This window comes from Muntiacus reevesi, chromosome X, assembly GCF_963930625.1.
Source record: "Muntiacus reevesi chromosome X, mMunRee1.1, whole genome shotgun sequence".
Lineage (NCBI taxonomy): Eukaryota > Metazoa > Chordata > Mammalia > Artiodactyla > Cervidae > Muntiacus > Muntiacus reevesi.
Window position 1 is genome coordinate 28,812,295 of NC_089271.1, and position 25,546 is coordinate 28,837,840.

At 43.7% G+C, this 25,546-nt stretch overlaps 1 protein-coding gene and 1 pseudogene across 1 annotated transcript; one reads left to right on the top strand and one right to left on the bottom strand.

Moving 5' to 3' along the window:
* Positions 1 to 4,268: 4,268 nt before the first annotated feature.
* Positions 4,269 to 4,721, bottom strand: LOC136154392 (ubiquitin-conjugating enzyme E2 D3 pseudogene; annotated as a pseudogene).
* Positions 4,722 to 12,753: 8,032 nt separating this feature from the next.
* Positions 12,754 to 14,076, top strand: LOC136153239 (melanoma-associated antigen B2-like). Its single transcript, XM_065914860.1, has 3 exons — positions 12,754 to 13,027; positions 13,139 to 13,894; positions 13,982 to 14,076. Exons 1-3 carry the CDS (start codon positions 12,754 to 12,756, stop codon positions 14,074 to 14,076), a joined length of 1,125 nt encoding a protein of 374 aa, XP_065770932.1.
* The last annotated feature ends 11,470 nt before the right edge of the window (positions 14,077 to 25,546 follow it).

The window sequence follows — 25,546 nt, forward strand, 5'->3', positions numbered from 1 at the left end:
AAGAAACTACATTCCTTGCTTGGTGGCTCCTTTATTCCCATCTCTACTTGAGCATCTGCTCTTCAGAAGGTTCTGTGCTGGTGGGGGTGATGCGAAGATAAAGGAGAACCTGCACCTGCCTGTAGATGTCTTGAGTATATGAGCAGTGATTCCATAAGGAAGGTGGTGTGATGATCCCAGACAAGTGACAAAAAGGACGCAGGATGCTGGGGAGGGAGTTGGGATGAGAGCAGTGAGGTCTAAATTCTCTCAGCCTTTATTCTCTCAAACCAAAACTTTGAGTTTTGGTATTTTGGCCAAGGTCAATGGTAACATCCCCAGTGCCTTCCCGCCCCATTATGAAGAGGCTCTGAGAGATGATGACAAGAGATCCCGAGCTACAGTCAGGATTTGTAGTCCTGCCAAGGCCAGTGTGTGCTCCAAGGTCACACCTAGCAGTCCCTCCAGCCCCTAGTCAGGTCTGAGGCAACTTCTTCACTTTGTGTTCGACCAACACTCCCAATCTTTTTAAGTTGTGAGAAGCTAAGGTGGGGCTGGAAAGCTAATCATAATATACATCTTTGCATTCCTGTTCCTTCTTGGGAGGTCATTTTAAGTTGGCTGCGTGGTGGGCTGGATGAGCCTGTGATAATGGTGAGCTGGGACCAAATCACTAGATGGTGGACCTCAGAGTTGGGAGGCTGAGACTGAAATGAGAAGCTGCCCTGAACAGTTACCCTAAGATTGTGAGTCAACCGGAGGGACTCTCTACCTGGGGAAAGAATGGAAGGTGTCCAGTGCTCCTGCCCCAGTGCAGGTGAACACAGTCCACAGACCAGCTGTTTGATGCCTATTATTGCCTCCTTTCTGATGGGATGTTGAGAAGTCACTGTGCTGGCATTCTGGTCCCTGAACAGAAGGAGCCCCAGCACACTCCAAACATGAGGGTATCTCGAGTGTAATCTAGTAGACCTCCTGAGAGGGGCTAGATTTTAGTGGTGGTGAAATACATGAAAATTGGGGTGTTTTGTCGGGAGGTCTTTGGGAGGCAGGGGAATTACTGGTCCTTGACATGAGTTCTATAATGTTTTGAGTTGCATCCTGGTAAAATGCTTGCCTCTAAATTCAATAACATATTCTCTGATAGAGAAAATTTACTTAGGGTTACTTGTTTAAATGCTAAGTCGTGTCTGACTCATTATGGCCCCATAGACAGTAGCCTGCCAGGCTCCTCTGTCCATGAAACTTTCCAAGCAAGAATACTGGAGTGGATTGCCAATTCCTTCTCCAGGGGATCTTCACAACCTAGGGATTGAACTGGCATCTCCTGGTTGTCAGGTGGATTTTTTACCACTGAGCCACTGGGGAAACCCTAGGGTTTCTTGCTAAGCAGCAGTTTGATTGACTTAGCTTTCTTTGTTTAGAAGACCACATGGTCTGTAGTTTCTCCTGGATAAAGGAAAATTCCCATAGACGAAGGTAGACATTCCCATAGATTTTCTTCTGGTATGAAAATAAGCGTTATAAAACCTAAACATTGCCAGCTGCAGTGCCAGGTGCTTTACACAAGCTACATATGTTCCAATAATTCTGTAAGACAAGTCTTACCAAACTCACTTAGCAGACAAAGAACTTCTATTCTCCAGGCTGATAAAGTGACAGAACTGAGTGTAGAGCCTGGTCTGAATTGCTCTAGAGTCCATAATGTTTCACTCCTCCCAGTCTGAGGCTGACATTTTGTCGATTCATTTCTCTTCACACTGCCTGGCTGTTATCCTCCTCGCTATGGGGGATCCGAGAGCGCTCCTGTGGGGTCTGAGAGCAGTTATGGAAACCAGCAAGGTGAAAGTCTTGGAGTTTTTGCCAAGGTCAATGATAGTGTCCCCACTGCATTCCTGCCCCATTATGAGGCGACTTGGAGAGAGGAAGTAGAGAGCACTGGAGCCAGAGCTGCAGCCAGGGCTGGCACCTCTGCCTTGGACAGTGATGGCCCTTCTGTGGCCACATCCGGCCACTCACCCCTAGTGTGGTCTGAATCCTTTCTTCACTTTGTGATCACAAAAGCCTGTCAACCTGTGTTCCTGATATGCGTCAATAACTTTTTGACTTATCCTTTTCTTGTGGGGGGTGAGGCGGTAATTTTCAAGTGATTTTCCTTTCAGTAGAAAGTTTATTTAGAGTCAGAACATAAACTTGTGAATGACACGGGTCACACACTTATTGCTGTTTATCAGATTTAGAAATAAGAATTTTGTTTTCTGAAATAGAAACTGAAAAAATTTTAAATCATCTGTGTGACCCAGAGCAAGATTACATGGCATTGGAACAGGGGTATCCTTGGTAATGTGAAAAACCCCACACTAAGATAGGATAAGAAGAGAAAAAAAATTAAAGTGGTTCAGTTGTGGATCTAGCTTACTGTATTCAGTCTCTCATTCCTAAATTTCAAAGATATATACCTTTTAAATTTAGAAACATATAACTTTTGCATTTAGGGTATACTTAAATTATTAAAGAAAATGTGAGTTGATGAAAATGTAAATTGATGCAGCCACTATAGAAAACAGTATAGATGCTCATAAAAAAATTGAAAATAGAACCACCATGTGATCTGGCAACTCTACTCCTGGAAATTTAGCTGAAAGAAATGAAGCCAACACTTGGAAAAGATATCTGCACCCTCCATGTTCGTTGAAACATTATTTACCATAACCAAATTATGAAAACAGCATAACTGTCTATTAATGGATGAATGGATAATGTCACACAGACACACACACACAAACACACACACACACACACACACACACACACACTCATCCTCACTCAGATATTATTTAGCCAATAAAAGAGAAAAAGGAAATCTGACCATTTGCAGTAACACAGATGCACCTTGAGGGCACTGTGCTAAGTGAAATAAGTCAGACAAAGACAAATACTATATAGTCTCACTTATATGTGAAAATTTTTGAAAAATGAACTCAGAGAGAATAGATTGGTGGTTACCACAAGTGGGGGTTGGGTGATGGATGAAATGGGTGTAAGTGGTCAAACGGGATAAACTTTCACAACTTTCATGTACAAAATAAAGAAGTCCTGGGGACACAATATCCAGCATAGTGACTGTAGTTAATAATTCTTGTTAAGTTGCTAAGTGGTTTCCTACTCTGCAACCCCATGGATTGTAGCTCACCAGGCTCCTGTGTCTATGGAATTTTCCACGCAAGGATACTGGATTCAGTTGCCGTGTCCTTCTCCAGGGGACCTTCCTGACCCAGGAATCAAACCCTCATCTCCTGCATCAACAGGCAGATTCTTTACTGCTGAGACACCAGACAACTCCATAGTTAATGATACTGTATTGCATATGTGAAAGTTCCTGAGAAAATAGATTTTTTTAAAGTGAGGTATAGTTGATGTGGGCTTCCCTGGTGGCTCAGATGGCAAAGAATCTGCCTGCAAGGCAGGAGACCTGGCTTCAATCCCTGGGTCAGAAAGATCCCCTAGAGAAAGGACTGGTTACCCACTCCAGTATTCTTCCCTGGAGAATTCCATGGACAAAGGAGCCTGGCGGGCTACAGTCTATGTGGTCAACAAGAGTTGGACAAGACTGAGCAACTAATACTTTCACTTCATTTTCATAGTTGATGTACAGTATTTTATAAATTACAGGTGAACAGCAAAGTGATTCACAGTTTTTAAAGGTTATGTTCCATTTACAGTTATTATAAAATATTAGCTATATTCCCTTTGTTGAACAATATATCCTTGTTGCTTATTTTATACATATTGCTTGCACCTCTTAATCTTCTGTCCCTGCCCTTCCCCTCCTACTTGCCACTCCCCACTGGTAACCAGTAGCTTGTTCTCTATATCTGTGAGTCTGCTTCATTTCCCTAGTCTGTTTTATTTTTAAAATTCTCCATGTCAGTGGCATCATACAGCGTTTGTCTTCCTCTAGCTCACTTATTTCATTAATACAATATAACTATTTACTAATTAATAGCATAATACCCTCAACCTCCATACATGTTGTTGAAAAATGGCAAAAGTTCATTCTTTTTAATGACTAATATTCCACTATGCGTGTGTGTGTGTGTGTGTGTGTGTGTGTGTGTGTGTGTGTGTAGGTTGTATACATATAGATTACTTTTGTACCTTGGCAAATGTCAGTAATGCTGCTATGAACATTGGAGTGCATGGAATTTTTGAATTAGTGGATTTTTTTTCATTTTAAACAGTAATTTAAAGTTTATTCAAGCTTTAATGCAGGTTATTCTAACTTTAAGTTAGCATAACATGGCATACTTCTGAGTCCATTCCTAAAAAATTCTGTTGTACTTATCTCAGTCTGTTTTATAGATCTCTGTGACCTCTGGCACTGGGGAGGGGGTCATCTGGGTTCAGATCACATAGCAGGGGACAAATGGATACCAGAATTTTAGAAATCATGAAAGCAAGAGACCACCGTGATCTTAGAATATTGAGCCAAGTGCTGCCATTAGTGTTCATGTGTGGATGATAAATTCTGTTGGAAATGCAACCTTAGGTAGTGTGAACGGGTAGTCTTTAGGGAAATGAATTGTCACACAGAATACACTGCCTTGGTATGGGCTGCCGTTCTTTTTCATAATTGTGGTCTGCCAGTGAAATGTATCCTCCCCAACTGGACCTGCAGGATATTGTGCTGGAGCGTCACTGGCCGCATCGCTAAGTTCCTTACTAATCCATTTCAGCGCCATAGTCTGTGCTTTTTGTCTGACTCCTCACGGTCTCAGTGTGTGCTCAAAGGTCCGGCCAAAACTCCTGATTATCTGGTGGCTGGCAAGGGCTCTCTCTTCATCTCACACTGGCTCTGCAGACACAGGTGCCTCTTAGTGAACAGGGAGGTTGGACTGGGGCGGGGTCACCTACGGAGAATAGATGGGGGGAGGGGAGATGAGCAGTGGAGACCCTCAGACTCGGACAAGCGTCGAGTACCATCCAAATGGATGAAGGAGACCATCCAAATGAGTGGGCCATTTTTCTTTAAATATACACGCAGGAGTGGGATGGCTGGGTCATTTGCTAGTTCTCTTTTTAGATTTGGAGGAACCTCCTTACTGTTATCCATAGTGGCTGCACCTGTTGACGTTCCCACCAACAGTGTACAGATCTTCTCCACATGCTCACCAACATTTGTTACTTCTGTTCCTTTTGGATGAGAGCCCTTCTGATAGGTATAAGATAATACCTCATTGTGGTTTTAATTTGCATTCATATGATGATAATGATGTTGAACCTCTTTTCATCTGCCTCTCGGCCATTTGTTTCTCTTCTTTGGAAAAATGTCTATTTAAGTCTTCTGCCCATTTTTAAAATTCTTTTTTTAAACTGTTGAGTTATATAAGCTGTTAATATATTTTGGATATTAACTCCTTATTGGTTATATCATTGGCAAATATGTTCTCCCATATAGTATGTCATCTTTTCATTTTGTTGATGGTTTCCTATGCTGTGCAAAAGTTTTTACCTTTAATTACATCTCATTTATTTATTTTTGCTTTTATTTTCCTAGATTTAGGAGACAGATCCAAAAATATATTATTATGATTTATATCGAAGAGTGTCCCACTCATAGTGACTTCTAAGAGTTTCATGGTTTCCACTCATATTTAGGTCTCTAATCGATTTTCAGTTTATTTTTGAATATAGTGTTACAGAATGTACTAATCTTATTCTTTGACAGCAACATGTCATTTGAGCCAGTAATTAGAGTTTTCAGAAATTAACCCTGAAGATACATCCACAACCATATGAAAATGCTTACATATCCATGAACATGTTAACAGAAGGAACAGGAGAAAGATATATCTCCACAGAGTGGAGTACTATACAGCTATAAAAAAGAATGAGCATGATCTTTGTAAACTAATAAGGGATGCTTCCATGATAGATATATACAAAAGAATGTGGGAGTTTGGGCCTAATGTCAGTGACACTAAGTCCAGTGCCTTCGCATCCTGGTACAAAGAGGCTTTGAGAGCTGAAGAAGAGAGGGCCAGAGCCAGAGCCGCAGCCAGGGCTCCTCCGGTGCCAGGGCCAGTGCACTTTCCAGAGCATGACCAAAGCTCCTCCCACCCGTAGTGAAGTCTGAGCAGGTACTTCATATTGCATTTCAAGAAAGCAGGCAATCTTCCATCTAGCAAAGGGCCAAAGTGTTACTCACGGAAACAGCATATAACGTACTTGTGTTCCTATACAATATGCACAAATTGGAGACTTTTCTTTTTTTCTGTTTTTAAATGTTGTTCCTTTTAATCAAAGATGTGTTTAGCTTCAGAGTCTAAGTATACTAATGGCATAGCTCCCACATGTACTACAGATTATCAAGTTGAAAAATAAGAATTTTCGTATTACATAGCATAGACTGAAATCCTTGGATCATTTCTTGTCATTCAGAACAAGACAACATGATACTGGAATATGGATTTTTTTGTGGGTGAAAATGGAAATATTTCCACAGTGAAGGCTGTGTGATTATAAGATACAGAAAAAAACATCTTGAGAGGTATTCACTTCTTGGTTTGTTTTATTCCTTTTAGTCTTTCTTTGTAAAATTGAAGTGTATATACCTGGATTGGCTTAGCTTATTTAAGAATGTGGGAGAAGTGAAATCCCAGTAAACTTGACTTCTTGCACACTTGCACTGTAATTCTTCAAATATCAATTTAGCATCTGCTGTTTGGAAGCTTCTGAGTAGTACTGGGGATGCTAAGAAAAATAAACCAAACCATTTCCTATAGAATTCTAGAGTCTAAGAAAACAATTCATATAAAGTAGCTCATGAACAAAGATCTAGGGGCCCAATAAAAATGAGGTGTATGGAGGTGAGGGGATTGAGGGCTTTTCATGAGGAGTCTAGTGTAAATACACTGAGGCAAGGCACTTGGAGACTTTAGGACAATAAATGTCTGTGGGAGGTAATTTTAAGTTAGGCTACATGTTGAGCCCATCTGGGAGGCTGTAGAAGTACTAAATAGAAGCCAAACCCTCAGATAGTGGGTCTCAAAGTTGAGAGACTTAAGCCTGGAATGGAAAACCACCCTGAAAAATTACTTTTCAATTATCAGGCTTCCCACGCAGCTCAGTGGTCAAGAATCCACCCCCCAATGCAGGACATGTGGGTTCATTCCCTGGATCAGGAAGATCCGCTGGAGGAGGAAATGGCTACCCAATCCAGTAGTTTTGCCTGGAGAATCCCATGGACAGAGCAATCTGTTCAGTCCATGGGGTAGAAAATGGTCAGACACGACTGAGTGACTAAACAGCAACATGAGTAAACCAGAGAGAAATCCCCCGTGGGGTGGGGCTGGAATGTGCCGTGTGCTCCTGTCCCAGTGCACGTGAACACGGTGCTCAACCTATATGTTTCATGCTCATCATCTCCAAGGAGATTCTGTGAAATAAAAGTAATAGTCGAATGAAACTGGAAACTCAGGACCAGTCGGCTGACACTCTTTGCAGTGAGTCATGGAGACAGAGCTCATGTTATTGAAAGGGCATTCCATTCAGCAGTTTTGGCTGTGTTGATAATTCCACAAAGTGTATGAGATGAGTATATTTTAGGTGATGGTGAAATTGATGAAGATGGGGGCTTATTATATTTGGTTACTTATTTATTTGGCTGTCTTCGGTCTTATCTTTGCAACTGAGGATCCTCGAACTTCCTTGCAGCTTGAGAGTACTTTAGTTCCAGCATGAGGAATGTTTTAGTTGTGGCTTATAGGATATTTTTCTTGTGGTGTGTGGGGTGGGGTCTAGTTCCCTGATCAGGGATGGAACCCAGTCCCATTGCATTTGGAGCAGAGATTCTTAGCCACTTAGCTACTGGGCCACCAAGGCAAGTCTCTAGGAGTTGTTTAAATGAAAGAGCAGCTTGGAAGGAAGGAAGCATTAGTCTAAGAACCAAATTCTAGACTATGTGAATTTCATTCAGCTAAAAAGAACTACCCCCACACTCAAAATATGATTTAGTAGTGGAAATGAAAGATTCTTTCTAAACAGCATTTTGGACTGATCTGGTGTTCTATGTCCAAGAATGCCACAGATTCTCTGACATCTCCTGGATTTAAAAATTCATCAGGGTAGGTGTTATCCTCTGGGAACAAAATAATCATAATCATAGTAAAAACAGATAATGTGTAAAGTCTGAGTGTGGTCCAGGCACTGAGCCAGGTGCTTTAGCTACATGCCACTAGCCCTACGAAAGCCACTTCACCTGAGGCTCCCAGAGTTTGGGGATGGACCCAAGTCCACACAACTGATAAGAGACAGAGCTGGGGCTAGAGCAATGGTCTGACTTGTCCAGAGCACATACCCTTCCATTTGTCCCGGCCTGAGGTGCTCATGGGGCAGTTAATTCACTGTCTTCTAGCACTCCAAAATGTATCTTGAGTGATAGAAAGAAGGACTCTGTGACCAAAACACTGGGTTGGGATACATAGCCAAGGCAATACAAACACCAAAATAATTAAGAGGCATGAATAAAGGAGAGAAGGAGATAATGCTCAGCAACCACATGATCATCTGCATGTGCAAATTCAGACACCCTCAAGTGATCGAGGGCTTACAAGATTATCTGGCACTACCCTTCTATGTAGAAAGCAAACATTTTATTTTTTAATTAAAAATAGTTATTTTTTGGCTGCGCTGCATTTAGTTGTGACACTCGGAATCTTTGATGCCACATGCAGGCTCTTTAGCTGCAACATATTACATTTTTTGTATTGTGGCACCTGAACTTTTAGTTCTGGCATGTGTAATCCAGTTATCTGACCAGAGATCAAACCCAGGCCCTGTGCATTGGGAGTGCGGAGTCTTAACCACTGGACCAACAGGGAGGTGCCAAGAGTAAATACTTCAGAACTACCCTAAATCTACTGGCTTAGAAAGTAAAGAATCCATCTGCAGTATGGTAGTCCTGGATTCGATTCCTGAATTTGATAAATCCCCTGGAGGAGGGTATGGCCACATACTTTAGTATTCTTGCCTGGAGAATCTTCATGGACAGAAGAGCCTGGCGGGCTGCAGTCCATGGGGTCATAAAGAGTCAGACACAACTGAGCGACTAAGCAGACCCCCTAAATCTGGCTGAAGAGAAGGAATATATCAGCTCTTTTTCTCTGACAGCATAATATCTGTCCTGAGTTCCTTGATTTCTGCTCCGTTTTCCTAATCTAACATCACTTTTGGGACCGGGTCCCCTTTTCTCCAAGATTTTCTAGAGTGTATCCACTCAATGTGTGTAGGAATATGCATTTCCCAGGAAGCCTTTAATCAAGGGACAGAAGCTGATATGGGAACCTCCATGAAGGAGGGCTGAGGAGACAATCACCCCTGAATACAGGGGTCACCCAAAGACTAAGAAGAGGAATCTTAGATCAGTAGAAGGAGCAGTCCCTGGCTATGGTAGATGTAGTGAAGATGCTGAGCAGGAGGAATACAGAAGGACTCAAGTTGCATCCCCACTGTCTTTTCTCAGAGGACCTGATGGACTAGGATCATAAGAGGATCACCCTGACTTCCAACGTGGAATTCTCAGGAGCCTAGGACCTTGATGTAAGACAAGAAGCTTCATAAAGTAGAGAGTGGAGTTACAGGATTTATCATGTGTCAATATGAGTTCTTGAAATTGGACTCATGGTAGCACACACCATAAAAGGAAGCCCTGGAAAATATCTGATGCTGGGTTCCCCAAGAAGCTCTGGGGACAGATGTCAGGTTGATTTCAGTCTGCCAAGTCTCAGTGAGGTGAGATCTCTGTCTAATAGGATCAGCCTCCGTTTCACAGAGGAATGGACCTGAGCCCAAGCGGGACCTCAGATGACAATGCTGACTGTTAGAGGGGACGCCTGGAGAGGGAGCCAAACAGAATTCTGTAAATTCTTAGCCCTGAGAGACAAGAAGAGCTACTTCTGAGTGGTCCCCTCATTCCACCTGTGTGATCTCGGGGAGGGTAGGGCCTCCTCTAGCAGGATTAGGCCCCAGATATGCAGAGAGGGACGTCTTGACGATAACCTGACTTAAAGTGAGGACCATCAGTGCTAGTGAGAGGGTCTCCCCCAACGAGGGAGGCTCACAGAGTGGCGCCCCTCCTAACAAGCAGAGATGCTCAGAGCAGCGCCCTGACTCCTCCCACTAGGGACTTAGGGAGTCGAGGGCTTTGTTTGGGGGCTGGAGGACTTGGATTCATAGCTTGAGATGTCCCGGGCTCTAACACACTGCGCAAGGAGGACCCAGGGACGGATGAATATTGAGCTACCAGGCTTCCCGTAGCTCCCGGCCCCTGCCGTCATCCCCGGGAGACCCCACGTAGGACCGTACGCACTCCCGTCCACTTCCGCTTCTAAGGCGAGGAGCTTGACTGGGAGTCGTGGTGTCTCTTTGGTGGCGTTTCAGTGTCCAGGACTTTTCCAGAACCAAGGTGAGGACGGGAATGTAACTGAAGGGACTTTACGAACCCACTATTAAGAAAAGTGACCCAGCCGTGTCCCACCCCTGTGATGTGGCTCTTTCGAGTCCCTCAGAGCTATAGGCTGAATGCGGTCTAGCGTGTCTCAGGTGAAGGCGTTGGTCTGTGGGGGTAGGCCCGGATTCTACCCTCGAAGGAGCTCACGGTCCTAGATAGTGGCCCTTAGGGCCAAGTATCAGACTTCGAAACCGCATGGGGGCCACACTGAGCAGCCCCCCTGCACTCAGCTCTAGGAGGCCCGACATGGAGCTGGCCGACAGTGGTGTCCCCTATCGTTTACTGGAGGTGGGATCAGGGAGGTGAGAAGCTTGCTCTAAAGGAATAAACCTAGTTCAACGAAGGGGCCTAGTCCCCAACACTATTCACGGTTGTGCCGCTCAGTGAGGATGGGGGCTCTTCCCATAAGAAACAGAGTCGCAATCGGGCATTTTGACATGACGCTTCCCAGATCATCTCAGGGAAGTGAGAGACCAGGTCAAAGTGGGGAGCGTCAGGCTGGGAAGGGAGAGTTTTGTGTTCCCTGGCGGGATGGTGAGAACCTCAGCGGCTGTGGGGATGTTCCACACCACATCATTCAGACCACATCCTCCCTGTCATCATCCCTTTGAGACCTCAAGAATACATGGCGGTTCCCACTGCGGGCTAAAGGGGATGCAACTCCCCTCAGACCACTCCACCGTGGTCTGAGTGGCGTGGTAGCAGACTGAGAAATCTTAGACCGTGTCACAAATCAAATGTAGGCCTTGGTTACTTCTATGTCCTGGATATTGTAAAGATGCTGCAACGAACTTTGGACTACAGGTGTTTTTCAAGTTACTGTTTCCTCAGGGGATATGCCCAGTAGTGGGATTGTTGTCTCAAGTGGTAATTTTAGTCCTAATTTTTTATGCAAAGTGAATTAAGTCAGAAAGAGGAAAGCCAATATTGTATATTAACAAATATACATGTATTTCAGAAAGATGGTACTGATGAACCTATTTGCAAGGCAGCGGTGGAGTTGCAGACATAGAGAACAGACTCGTGGACACTGGGAGAAAGAGAGAGAGGGACAGGCTGAGAGAGTAACCTTGAAAACACACATATTACCATATGTAAAATAGATAACCAGTGAGAATTAGTCCTATGACACAGAGAGCTCAAACCTGCTGCTCTGTGATAGCTTAGAGGAGTGGGATGGGCTGGGAGCTGGGAGGGAACTTCAAGAGGGAGGGGATATACAGTATACCTATGGCTGATTCATATTGTGTGTGGCTGAAAGAAACACAATACTGTAAAGCAATTATCCTCCAATTAATAGTAAATACATTTAATTATGAAAAGAGAGAGAGAAGAAAAGAGAAGCAAAAAGATATTATAGACCTTGAATTGGGATCCTGTGTGGGAGCACAGGGACATCAACCTGCCTGTAATAGCACCTGTTCTTAGAAGACTGTGTTTGGTAAGATAAGGTCATCTTACTTCCTCCTGTTGGGACACAGGCTGATTGGCTTTTGCTATCTCACAGGCATCAATTCAGGAGAAAGAGGAGCATCTCTGCCAGGAGCCCAATTGAGGAACCTGAGTGAGTACTCAGTGCATTCATCCCATCCCTTGGATTTGAGCCCAGGAAATCTCAGGGAAGGGCTGTGAGGTTGAGCATCTACTTCACCACTTTATACCAAGTCTAGGGGAGGGGAAATGTCTAGTCTGAAGGTGCAGCCACCAGTCAGCAAATGGAGAATGGTGCCCAATGTTTTAAGGAGCCAAGGTAAGGACCATGAATGGTGATCACAGTGAACTCAGGATGGAAAAAACCCTACTGAGCCCTCAGCACTGGGTATCCCCTGGGAGGGAGGTGGCCTGAGATATCCCTTCACTTGGCTTCTGGATAATGTGGAGGTCTAAAGTTGTCTGCATCAGAGTAGCAGAGGGAAGGGTGCCCAGGCTCTGCCAAGGCTTGACATGGTGATACTAAAGATGAGCTGAGAGGACCGCAATTCTGGTAAATCCAAAGCAGGGCTGAGAGGATGCAGAGGGAAAATCTAAGGCCTCTGTTCCTCCTCTGTGGGATTCTGTGGAGACAGGCTGAGCACGAAACAGGAGCCTTGTGGGTTCCTCGGGCAGTGTCCTCAAGGACACCTGCAGAGGCGGCCTTTGATAAAGTCAAGGTGGAATGTCCCCATTTTAAGTTGCTCACATCACCTCATTCTCCATCCTCCAGGTGCACCAATCTCCTGTCCTTTGACCCGGACTCCTGCCTGTAGTTCCAGTCCACGGCCATCATGCCCCGTAGGCAGAAGAGTAAGGTCCCTGGTCAAGGGAAACATCACCAGGCCTGGGCTAAGACCCAGGGTCTTCATGATCAAGCCACCACATCTAGGGGAGAAGAGACCACCTCCTCCTCCCCTCCTGATTTAGAGAGTGCTCCCTCAAGCTCCTCAGCTGCTGGCACCCCCATGGGGCCTCAGGGAGCCCAAGGCATGGCCAGTGCTGCTGCAGGTGCTATACCCAAAAGATATGGTGTCGGTGGTGCAGCACGCTCAAGATCTGATGTCAGTGGTGCAGCACGCTCAAGAGCTGTTGTCGGTGCCACAGCACGTGCAAGATCTGATGTCAGTGGTGCAGCACGCTCAAGAGCGGGTGTCGGTGCCACAGCATATGCAAGAGCTGGCGTAGGTGCTGAGGGCCAAGGTCAGGGAGGTGAAAATTCCTCCCAGGCCTCAGCTGCTGCTGAGAGCTCTCACACAGATCCTCTGTGCAAGCAGGTGCCGGTGTTGGTGCAGAAGCTGCTGTATAAGTATAAGGTGAGGGAGCTCATTGAGAGGTCAGAAATGCTGAAGGCAATCAATAAAAGGTACAGGGGGCAATTCCCTGAGATCCTCAGGAGAGCCTCTAAGCACTTAGAGATGGTGTTTGGCCTGGTCCTGAAGGAAGTCAGGCCCGACGGTCACTCCTATATCCTGTTGAGCAACCTAGAGCTCAGCGACAGTGAGTCTATAAGTGACTGGGGGCTGCCAAAGAATGGTCTTCTGATGCCTCTTCTGGGTGTCATCTACATGAATGGCCACCGCCTCTCTGAGGAGGACATCTGGAAGGTCATGAATTTTCTGGGCGTCTATGATGGAAGAAGGCACTACATCTTTGGAGATACCAGGAAGTTCCTCACAGAAGATCTGGTGCGGGAAGAGTACGTGGAGTACCGCCAGGTGCCAGGCAGCGATCCCCCTCGCTATGAGTTCCTGTGGGGTCCGAGAGCGCTCATGGAATCCAACAAGATGAAAGTCCTGGAGTTTTTGGCCAAAGTCAATGATACGGTCCCTGCTACCCTCCTGGAGCATTTTGAGAAGTCTTCCAGAGAGGAAGTAGAGAGCACCAGCGCCAGAGCTGTAGCCAGCGTTGGCACTTCTCCCTCGGGGAGGGCTGGCACGTCTGTTTGGGATACTGCAGGCATTTCTGTCTCGGCCTGGGATGGCCCTTCTGCTGTATCCTGGGCTGAGCATCCTGCCTCAGCCATGCCTGGCATTTCTGGTGCAGCCAGTGCTGGCCCTTCTGCCTCGGCCAGTGGCAACACTAGGGCCACATCCAGCCAGTCATCTCGCTCCTAGTGTGGGCTGAAGGCCGTTCTTCACTTTGTGGTCAGAAAAGCCTGTCATCAGCCTGTGTTCCTGTTGACTTGCCCCCCCCCCCCAAGTTATCAGTTCTTTCTTTTTTCAACAGAAAGTGTATTGAGGTTGATGATACAAGTATTTGAATAACATGGGTCACACACACTTTGCTGTTTGTCAAATTCATGAGTAGGAATTTTGTTTTTGGAAATGCATATTGGAAATCCTCAAATCACTTTTGTGATCCCGGTTGAGAATAACATCACTTTAGGATAAGAATATCCTTAGAAATGTGAAAGACACCACACTAATAGAAGCTCAGAACATAGATACATAGAGGGATAGCTGAAAGTTCTTCAATTTGTGGTTTGCTTTACTCTCTGTTATAGTCTCCTTTTTTGTAAATGTATAAGATATATACTTGGATCTGCTTACGGTTTTCAAGAATGTTTGAGAATATAAATTATAGCAAATGATTTATTTGTGGCTCTTCTTTTACACAAACATTAATTGAGCATCTGCTTCAAAGAAGTCTTTCAGGCCTATACTTGCACTGTTTGGTCAAAGAAAGTCCCAGTCTGCCTATTCAATTATAGTTTCCAGGGAAGCTGTTATTCTACAGAGGAGGCTGAGATACTCTCTGTTTCAAGAAGAACAAGAAAGAAGCAGGGTAAAGAGGGAATGGAGAGAATATATTACTTTGGTTTCATTGCTAAGCAGAATTTTGGCTGATTGCAGAGGTGGGGTCATTTTTGTTTTTCTTTCAGTTAGAACGCTGCATAGTTTCTGACATCTGGTAGATGCAAAAAAGAAACCCAGCTGATGTAATATCTGAGGTCAAGATAATCATAATAACTGAATTGCACCTAATTTCTCAATAGAGACATGTACTGTGATAGATGCTTTCCATAAATCCATATATTCCACCATAATACATATATTCCACCAGCCTGACATGGCAGGGTTTGTAAAACTCACTTCACAGTGGAGAGCCCGAGGCTCATAGAGTTAGTTTGGTTTGGTGCCAAAATACTTTAGACTGGTCAATGACAGAGCTGGGACTAGACTCCTGCTCTAAACTACTTTAGCATACATACTGTTCTTCTTACCCGACCCTGAGACATACCCTTGTCTTTTCTTTTAAACAAGTACTTTTAACATTTTATATTTCATTTCCTTTTTCTTATTTATTTATTTGGCTGTGCTGGCTCTTAGTTGCGGCACGTGGGGTCTACCTCCCTGACCAGGGATCGAACCTGGGACCCCTGCAGTGGAAGCCTGGGGTACTAGCCACTGGACCACTAGGAAAGTCCCCACCCTGTATGGTTTATTTCAATGTTTTTCTCAATACTTCAAAATTTGTCCTAGGTGATAAAAAACAATGCCATTGTGCTCAAGCTACTGGATCAGAATGTGTAGCCAGAGCAGTAAGAATACCAAATATATTCAACCAGAAATATGTATCCCTTATTCATTCCTCATAGATAAGTGAAAGAGACAATATTCGGTGACAGCATTAGCATGTGCATTGGCCCTGTGAGATAACCTCTGAAGACAAGGGGCTCTTCATATCACGCCTACAGTCTCTTGTCTATAGAAAGTAAATCTATCAGAACAGAAATGACGTGAGAACCTTCACCTGGCTGATGAGATAGATTGATGTACCTTTTTTTCCTGACGGATGACCACCTGTCCTGGGACTTCTGCTTTTGGCTGTAGCTTCTCCATCTCCTATCACTCCTGGGAAAAGGACCCATTCATTCTCTGTAGCATTGCAGAACAAGCACGGCTCAAAAGTTTCAAGAGATGTGGAATTTCCCCAGGAGCCTTTAATCCAAGACCCAGAAAGCAAGATGAGGACCCCATGTAGGAGGATTGAGGAGAGCAACACCCCAAAATATGGGGGTTGATCACTGGAACAGCACTCCCAACTGCTCTCAGTCACAGGGGATCCCAGACCTGTTAGGCTAAGCATAGCCTCGCTTGTTTTTCAGGCCCCTGAGACCTGAGAAACTTGGTCTCGGAGCAGAGTTCTGAGGTTGGTAAGGGAGAGAGGATCAGTCTCTCAGAAATGACAGTGATAAACCTGAATGAGGGTGAGGGAAAGATGCAGCCACATAGTAGGAACCTGTAAAGATATACTTGTCCTCATTGGCAAGCCCATGAAGTCCAGAACTATGTGGGCTGCTGTGGTTAATACTTTCAACTCAGGTCCCAGGAAAGTAGGGACTTTGGGAATCAGCAGAGCAGCCCCAGGAAGGGTGCAGAGTCAAAGTGAAGACCCAGGGTATGGACATGAAAGCCCCTCAACTCACAGCCAACAGGGCTACACTTAGCCCATCTTCTCCAGTGAGCCCTGGGAGGCAGAGGGAAGTGCTAGCCAGCTCAAGGGCCCCGTGACTTCTCCCTAGTTGGTGTCAAGGAGGTGAGGACCTTGGTTTATAGACTGGCTGTTCATGAGAGAGTGGAAATGCCAGGTATGACAGTGGCACACTCTTGTATGAGGAGTGCAGCATGCAACTACCCCGCTACAGATAAATTCTTAGAAATTCCTGCAAATGTAATGGGCCCTGGGAGGGAACAGGCAGGACTTTCAGACTAGGTTTATCCCTCATTTTCTGAAGGCGAATGGCTTCAGGGCCTTAGAGTCCTTGGACTAGTGCAGGAGGCCCCATTCAGTTGAGGTCGGGTACCCAGTTCCGAACAGGACTCAACTGATGGCACTGGCTGACAACGAAGGATCCCTACCAGAAGGAAGGGGGCCACGGAGGGCACTTTCCTTATCAGGCCTGAGACTCTGCCACTTAGACCTGGTGACATGGTGAGTCCTAATCACTTCCTCCCAGAGGATCTTGTGGAGGGAAGGAACCTCAACCTGGTCAACAGGGGCAGCCACAGCTCAACAGAAGGACGGTTTCCAGATTGTACCAGAAGTTAAGGACCCTGATGACTGAAAAGACCATCTGTCTCAAAACAATAGGGGCAGATCATATTCCTTCCACTGCTGTTAGCCTCCGAAGACTACAGTCTGTGGTGGACCAATGAGGCAAATTCCACTTCTCTCTTGGGGGTCTCAGGGAATTGGGGGACTGAGGGGAGAAGCCTTAAGGCAAACCAGGGAAGATTTCCAGGTTATTTCCAAGTCAGGGTGAGGACGGTAAAACTGTTTAAAACACATACCAAGATGGCCACACAGAATCTTCCCTACTGTCATACTAGAAGGCCACAGGTAGAGTTGTCAGGCCAAGGGCCCCTTCAATTCTGACTGTGTAATAGCAGGAATGTTGGGGTTTTGGTCTGATGGTGGTGGTCCCATGTCAACAGAGGGGGGAGTTTTGGGCTTGGCTAAGAGTCAAATTTTGGACCCTGACTTGGGACCCTGAGAGGAACCGTCTGTCATCCTCAAGGAGCTTGCCACAGCTTTCATTCTTGTGAGACTATGGGCAGGGCTGGCTAGATAAGGCCACCCTATCTCCTCCTCCAGGCTCACAGGGAGGTATGGGTCTTACTATGAGGAGGTAGGCCTCAGGTCAAGAAGGAGGGGATTCCCCAGGCCTCACCAGAAGTCAAATTGTGAAGTCCAAGTGAAGGTTGAGGGGTCTACTCATCCCTGAATAGAGGGGACTAAAGCGAGTCATGCCCTGCCCTTTGATGTCAGTTCTAGAAAGCTCAGGGGAAGACTGTCAGGCAAGGCTCTCCCTCACATCTTTATACCAGGCCTCCTTCTTCTTGTTGAATTGCTAAGCCATGTCCGACTCTCTCGTGACTCCATGGACTATAGCCCACCAGGCTCCTTTGTCCATGGGATATTCCAAGGAAGAATTCTGGGGTGGGTTGCCATTTCCTCCTCCAGGGGATCTTCCTGAGTCAGACACAGTCTGCATTTCCTGCAGCTGCTGTATCACAGGCAGACACTTTACTGCTGAGCCACCAGGGAAGCCCTGTATCGGGCCTAAGGGAGGCCAGGTCTTCGTTGGAAAGTAAGCCACCTGTCATGAGAAAGGAGGGATATGGTGCCTGCCAGGCACTGTGGCAGATGCTTTACAGTTACCACCACATGCCACCAGTCCTTCCAGGCAGGGCTTGCCAAACTCCCTTCAGAGTTAAAGAGCCCAAGGCTCTCTCAGAGAGTTTAATGGTGTGACAAACTTCCCATGGCTGCTTAAGTGACAGGGATGGGCATAGCCTCCTGATCTGAGTTATTCTAAGGCTCACCCTCTCACTCCTGCAAGCCTGAGCTGACCTTGTACCCTTAATTACCTTCTTCTCTTTATTGTTAAATGTATTGGAAGCAATACAAAGCAAAACTCTAGGTTCAAACAGTTACATTGTAATACATAGCCAGAGCAATAATAATAATAATGCCATAACAAATGTGACATATGAAGAGAGGAAAAAAAGAGATAATATTTGCTGGCAATAAGATCATCTATGCATACATGTGAGGTTTCAGATAAGCTTAAAAGATCAAGGATTCATAAAACAATCATCACATAGCCATTTTTTGTATAAAGAAATCTCTGTTTGATCTAAAATATAAAGTTTATTTATAGAGGTTGCCTAAGAAATCTGGCTGAAGGAGAGAAGGGACAGGTTACCACGTTTTGTTTCTCTCACAGGTCTCTACCTGGGCCCCCTTATTTATGCCTTGGAGTTCCCATCTCTTATCACTCCTCGGACAGGGATTCGTTCTCTGCAAGGTTTGGAGCAGGGAAAGTGATCGGGGCTTTTCAGGGATGTGGCATTTCCCAAGAAGCCTTTAATCAAAGGGACAAGGGCTTATAGGAGGACACCCATACGTCTGGACTGAGGAAAGCACCCCCAAGAATATTAGGTGTACGAAGGTTCCAGGGAGAGATCTCAAGGTGGACATCTCTTTTCCCTCTTGTCACAGTACAGTTGTCAGGGACTTGAAACCTTTGGTCTAAGGGAGACAATCTCAAGTCAGAGTAGGAATTGTCCGATATATATGTGAAGCCCCTGACAAAGAAGTGAAAGAAATAGCGACCCAGAACCGCTAGGGTTCTGTAGCATCCACTTCCTGCTGTCAGCCCTTGGAGGTCCTGAATTCCATCATAGGATGAGGAAGAGAGAGGCCTCGAGAGCTAAGAGAGAGTGCTACTGCCATGAGCAGGGCACGTTCCAGGTCTCAGTCCTCTAGCTCCTCCCACATAGTGACATCCAGGGCAGATCCTTCATCTTTAGTTTGATAAGAGAAGGAAGTATTCCAAGTAATTGAGTGCCAAGATGGATCTGAAGGGAACACTTTTTATGTGTTTTTTTGTTCTTGCTCGACCTCAGTAACTAGGAGATGTATCTTTTCCTGCTTAGGGCTTTCTTTTTCATAGTATTGAAATATTCTTCCTTGTCATTGAAGGTCTCTTTGACTTCCATATCTGTGTTTATGAACAAAGTATATCCCATTTATTACTGTAAGTCAGTATAAGTATAAAGGTTTTGGTATTTTCTATAATGAATTGGAAATCTTTGAGTCTCTCTTTGTGATTCAGAGCAAGATAACATGTCAAGAGTATTGGGAGTTTCTTACCAATGTGAATGAAGACTAAGTGAAATTGTTGATATCAGGAAATTTAAAAAAGGGTCTTGTCTGTGTGGCATCTGCAATACAGTGGAACAGGAATTCCCAGCCCCTGTCTCCCCACAGCAACCCAGATTTTAAAATTGTATAAGTAACAAAATACCTTTATAGAAGGTCTAGAACCCAATTAAGAAATTGCAGTACCATAGGTAAGCATAAAATTTACATCAGCTGCACTTGAAATGTGTAAGCACAGCAATTTGACTCTTTGGCATCACCCCCTGTCTCGGGCTGGTACAGCTGGGTACCAAGAGAGATTGTGACCTTTCTTGGGAGGGGGAGGTGACAGTGGGGTGAATGTTTTGAGTTTCAGTCCTGTTAGTACTAAGAAATGCATTCAAGAAAGGTGCAGGACACAAAATAACACGGAAAAATGAGTTGTGTTTCTAAATACCAACAGCAAACTATCTGAAAAAGAAATTAAGAAAACAGTTCTATTTCAAATATATCAAAAAGAATAAAATACTTAGAAATAAGTTTAATCAAAGAAGTGAAATATCTATACACTGAAAGCAACAAGACACTGATGGAAGAAGTTGGAAAAGACACAAATAAAAAGATGCCCCAAGTATATGAATTGGAAGAAGCCATACTGTGAAAGCATCCATCCTGCCCAAAGTGATCTACAGACTTAATGTACTGTGTGTCATAATTCCACTGGAATTTTCCAGAGAAATAGAAATGCTAAAATTGTTATGAAACCACAAAAGACCTTGAATAGACAAAATAATGTTGAGAAAGACGAGCAAAGGTGGAAGCCTGGCACTTCTTGCCTTTGTTCAAGACAGTGTGATACCAGCGTAGACACACAGACCAATAGAACAGAATAGAGCCTAGGAATACAACCATGCACAGAAAGTCAAGTCATCTTTGACAAAGGCACTGAGAATACACAGTGAAAAAGAGGGTATCCTCAGTCACCCAATAGTGTCAAAAACACTGAATATTTGCATGAAAAGGATTAAACTGTAGTCGTATCTTACATCATACTCAAAAAATGCAAAATGGATTTCAGACTTAAAAATGAGATCAGAAACCTTAAAACACTTAGAAGAAAACATAGGGGAGAACTTTTCGTTTGTCTTGGCAATGTTCTGGGGATTTTAGTTTTATTATTTTTTTTCAGTTTGACAACAGAAACAGAGGCAAGAAAAACAAAACTAAATGGCACTACATCAAATTAAAAAGATTCTGTATAGCAATGGAAACAATCAACTAAATGAAAAGGTGGAATAGGAGAAAAAGTTTGCAAGCCATATATCTCATAAATTAATATAAAAGGAACTCAGCTCTATGGCAGACTAATTAATTGAAAATCACTAAAAAAAAGGAGCAAAGAACCTAAACATTTTCCAGAGAAGACATACAAATGGCCAACAGGTATATGAAAAGGAGCTCAACATCACTAACCATCAGGGAGATGACAATCCACACCACAGTAAGACATCACCTCATGCCTGTTGGCACAGCTATTATCAAAAAACCAAGTGATAACACGTTTTGGCAAGGCCATTGAGAGAAGGGAACCCTTGTACACAGTTGCTGGAAATATAAATTGGTACAGCCACTATGGAAAACAGTGTGGAGGTTCCTCAGAAAATCACAAATGTAACTATTGTAGGACTCAGCATTGCCACCTCCTTGTATGCAGTCGACCCTTGAACAACATAAATTTGAACTGTGCAGGTCCACATATAGATGAATTTTTTTCAATAAATACATTGGAAAACTATTCAGAGATTTGAGATGACTTGAAAAAACAGGTGACTCGCATAGCCTAGCAATATAAAAAGATTGAGAGAAAGGTATCGTGAATGCATAAAATTTATGTAGATACTAGTCCATTTTAGCACTCACTACCATAAAATATACACAAATATGAAAAGCTTAAATTTATCAAAAGTTATGTGCACACACACACACACACACACACACACTTATCGACCGTGAATAGCACTATTCATCCCTGATGAGCAGTTTCGGTAGTGAATTGTGATCTAAAAAATCTGACCACCTGTGGTTCTCAGGTAGTTCTCATTGTGTTTACCATGATATTGTAAACCTTGAATAACATGATAGGACTCATATGAAGTGGCCCTAGTGGTGCTGGGAGTGTTCTCAAGAAGTGGAGGGAAGTCACGACATTATGCAAAAAAGTTGAATTGCTTGTTATGTACCACAGTTTGGGTCTGCAGTTGTAGTTGCCACCATTTCAAGATGAATGAATCCAGCATAAGGACCACTGTAAATTTAAGAAGCCATCACTTCAGCTACACCAGTAGGTGTGAAAACCTTGTGTTTTTTGTGAAATATCTTTTTATCTTGTATTGAAAATAAAGCTTGTATATGGGTGCAGGATTGCTATAAGCAAGGCATATCTATAGACTCTAATATGATTGAAGAAAAATCAAAGTCATTATGACAACCTAAAGCAAAAGGGGGTTGAAGGATCTAAAGCTGAAAGAATTTAATGGCAGCAAAGGATGGCCTGACAACTCTAGAAAGAGGTTTGACGTAAAATATAAAAATAATAGGAGAAGCAGCTTTTGTCAAATCAACAGGCAACAGATGCATTCCCAGATGCCATTAAGAAAATCACTGGGTATTAATTTTGCATCCTGCAAATGTACCAATTCATTGATGAGCTCTAGTAGCTTTCTGGGAGCATCTTTAGGCTTTTCTATGTCTAGTATCATATCATCTGCAAACTGTGCCAGTTTCACTTCTTTTCCAACTTCGATTCCTTTCATTTTTTCTCACCTCTGTTTGCTGCAGCTAGTACTTCTGAAATCACGATGAGTAAAAGTGGAGACAGTAGACATCCTTGAGATTTTCATATTAACTGAAGTCACGAAAAGATGGAGATCAGGTCACTCGTGGAAATATGAGGTTTTTTAATTGAAAGATAATTTCTTTACAGAATTTTGTTGTTTTCTGTTCAACCTCAACATGAATCAGCCATAGGTATACATGTATCGCCTCCCTTTTGAACCTCCCTCCAATCTTCCTATCCATCCCACCCCTCTAGATTGATACAAAGCCCCATTTTAACTTCCTGAGGCATACAGCAAATTCCCTTTGGCTATATAATTTACACACAGTAATGTAAGTTTCCATGTAACTCACTCCATATATCTCACCCTCTCCTCCCCTCTCCCCATTCCCATAAGGCTATTCTCTATGACTGTTTCTCCATTCAGTTCAGTTCAGTGTAGTTGCTTAGTCATGTCCAACTCTTGGCAACCCCATGAACCACAGCAAGCCAGGCCTCCCTGTCCATCACCAACTCCTGGAGTTCACCCAAACCCGTGTCCATCGAGTCAGTGATGCTATCCAACCATCTCATCCTCTGTCACCCCCTTCTCCTCCTGTCCTCAATTTTTCACAGCCTCAGGGTCTTTTCAAATGAGTCAGCTCTTTGCATCAGGTGGCCAAATTATTGGAGTTTCAGCTTCAGCGTCAGTCCTACTAATGAACTAATAACACCCAGGACTGATCTCGTTTAGCATGGACTGTTTGGATCTCCTTGCAGTCCAAGGGACTCTCAAGACTCTTCTCCAACACCACAGTTCAAAAGCATCAATTCTTCGGTGCTCAGCTTTCTTTATAGTCCAAATCTCACATCCATACATGACCACCAGAAAAACCACAGCCTTGTCTAGACAGACCTTTGTTGACAAAGTCATGTCTCTGCTTTTTAATATGCTGTCTAGGTTGGTCATAACTCTCCTTCCAAGAAGTAGGCTTCTTCTAATTTCATGGCTGCGATCACCATGTGCAGTGATTTTGGAGCCCAGAAAAATAAAGTCAGCCACTGTTTTCCACTGTTTCCCCATCTATTTGCTATGAAGTGATGGGACTAGATGCCATGATCTTAGTTTTCTGGATGTTGAGCTTTAAGTCAACATTTTCCCTCTCCTCTTTCACTTTCATCAAGAGGCTCTTCAGTTCTTCTTCACTTTCTGCTATAAGGGTGGTGTCTTCTGCATATCAGAGGCTATTGATATTTCTCCTGGCAATCTTGATTCCAGCTTGTGCTTCTCAGTCCAGCATTTCTCATGATGTACTCTGCATATAAGTTAAAGAAGCAGGGTGACAATATACAGCCTTGATGTACCACTTTTCCTATTTGGAACCAGTCTGTTGTTCCATGTCCAGTTCTAACTGTTGCTTCCTGACCTGCATATAGGTTTCTCAAGAGGCAGGTCAGGGGGTCTGGTATCCCCATCTCTTTCAGAGTTTTCTACAGTTTATTGTGATCCACACAGTCAAAGGCTTTGGCATAGTCAATAAAGCAGAAGTAGATGTTTTTCTGGAACCCTCTTGTTTTTTCCATGATCCAGCAGATGTTGGCAAATTGATCTCTTGTTCCTCTGCCTTTTGTAAAACCAGCTTGAACATATGGAAGTTCATGGTTCATGTATTGCTGAAGCCTGGCTTGGAGAATTTTGAGCATTACTTTACTAGCGTGTGAGATGAGTGCAATTGTGTGGTAGTTTGAGCATTCTTTGGCATTGCCTTTCTTTGGGATTAGAATGAAAACTGACCTTTTCCGGTCCTGTGGCCACTGCTGAGTTTTCCAACTTTGCTGGCATACTGAGTGCAGCACCTTCACAGCATCATCTTTCAGGATTTGAAATAGCTCAACTGGAATTCCATCACCTCCTGTAGCTTTGTTCGTCTCCATTGCTGCCCTGTAAATAAATTCTTCAGTACCATTTTTCTAGATTCCGTATATATGCATTAGAATACAATATTTATCTTTCTCCTTTTGACTTACTTCACTCTGTACAATAGGCTCTAGGTTCATCCACCTCATTAGAACTGACTCAAATATGTTCCTTTTTATGGATGAGCAATATTCCATTGTGTATATGTACCACAACTTCTTTATCCATTCATCTGTTGATGGACATCTAGGTTGCTTCCATGTTCTAGATATTGTAAATAGTGCTGCAATGAGCAATGGGTATATGTGTCTTCTTCAATTTTGGTTTCCTCAGGGTATATGCTAGGTTGTGGGATTGCTGGGTCATATGGTAGTTTTATTCCTAGTTTTTAAAGGAATCTTTATATCGTCTTTTGTAGTGGCTGTATCAATTTACATTCCCACCTACAGTGCAATAGCGTTCCCTTTTCTCCACACCCATTCCAGCCTTTATTGTTTGTAGACATTTTGATGATGGCCATTCCGACTGGTGTGAGGTGATAGCTCATTGTAGTTTTGATTTGCATTTCTCTAATAATGAAAAATTTTGAGCATCTGTTCATGTGTTTGTTAGCCACCTATATGTCTTCTTTGGAGAAATGTCTGTTTAGGTCTTTTTCCACTTTTTGATTGGGTTGTTTGTTTATCTGGCATTGAGTTGTGTGCAATGCTTTTATATTTTTTAAATTAATCCTTTCTTAGTTGTTTCATTTGCTGTTTTTTCTCCCATTCTGAGGGTTGTCTTTTCACCTTGCTGATAGTTTCCTTTGCTGTGCAAAAGCTGTTAAGTTTCACCAGGTCCCACTTGTTTACTTTTATTTTTATTTCCTTTACTCCAAGTGGTGGGACATAGAGGGTCTTGCTTGATTTATGTCATCAAGTGTTCTGCCTATGTTTTCCTCTAAGAGTTTTATGGTTTCTGGTCTTACATTTAGTTCTTTTTTTTTTTTTTTTTTTTTTTTGAGCAAACCCGAGGGGAAATTGAAGGACAGGGAAGCCTGGTATGCTGCAGTCCATTGGGAAGCAGAGTCAGACATGACTGACTGATTGAAGAACGACAACAACACTGTGGGTTAGAGTCCCACCTAGGAGAGTTTCTTCTGTCTGATTAGAATCCTAAGGCTACAGTCGTGGGCTAGAGACCCACCCTAAGAGGACAGTGC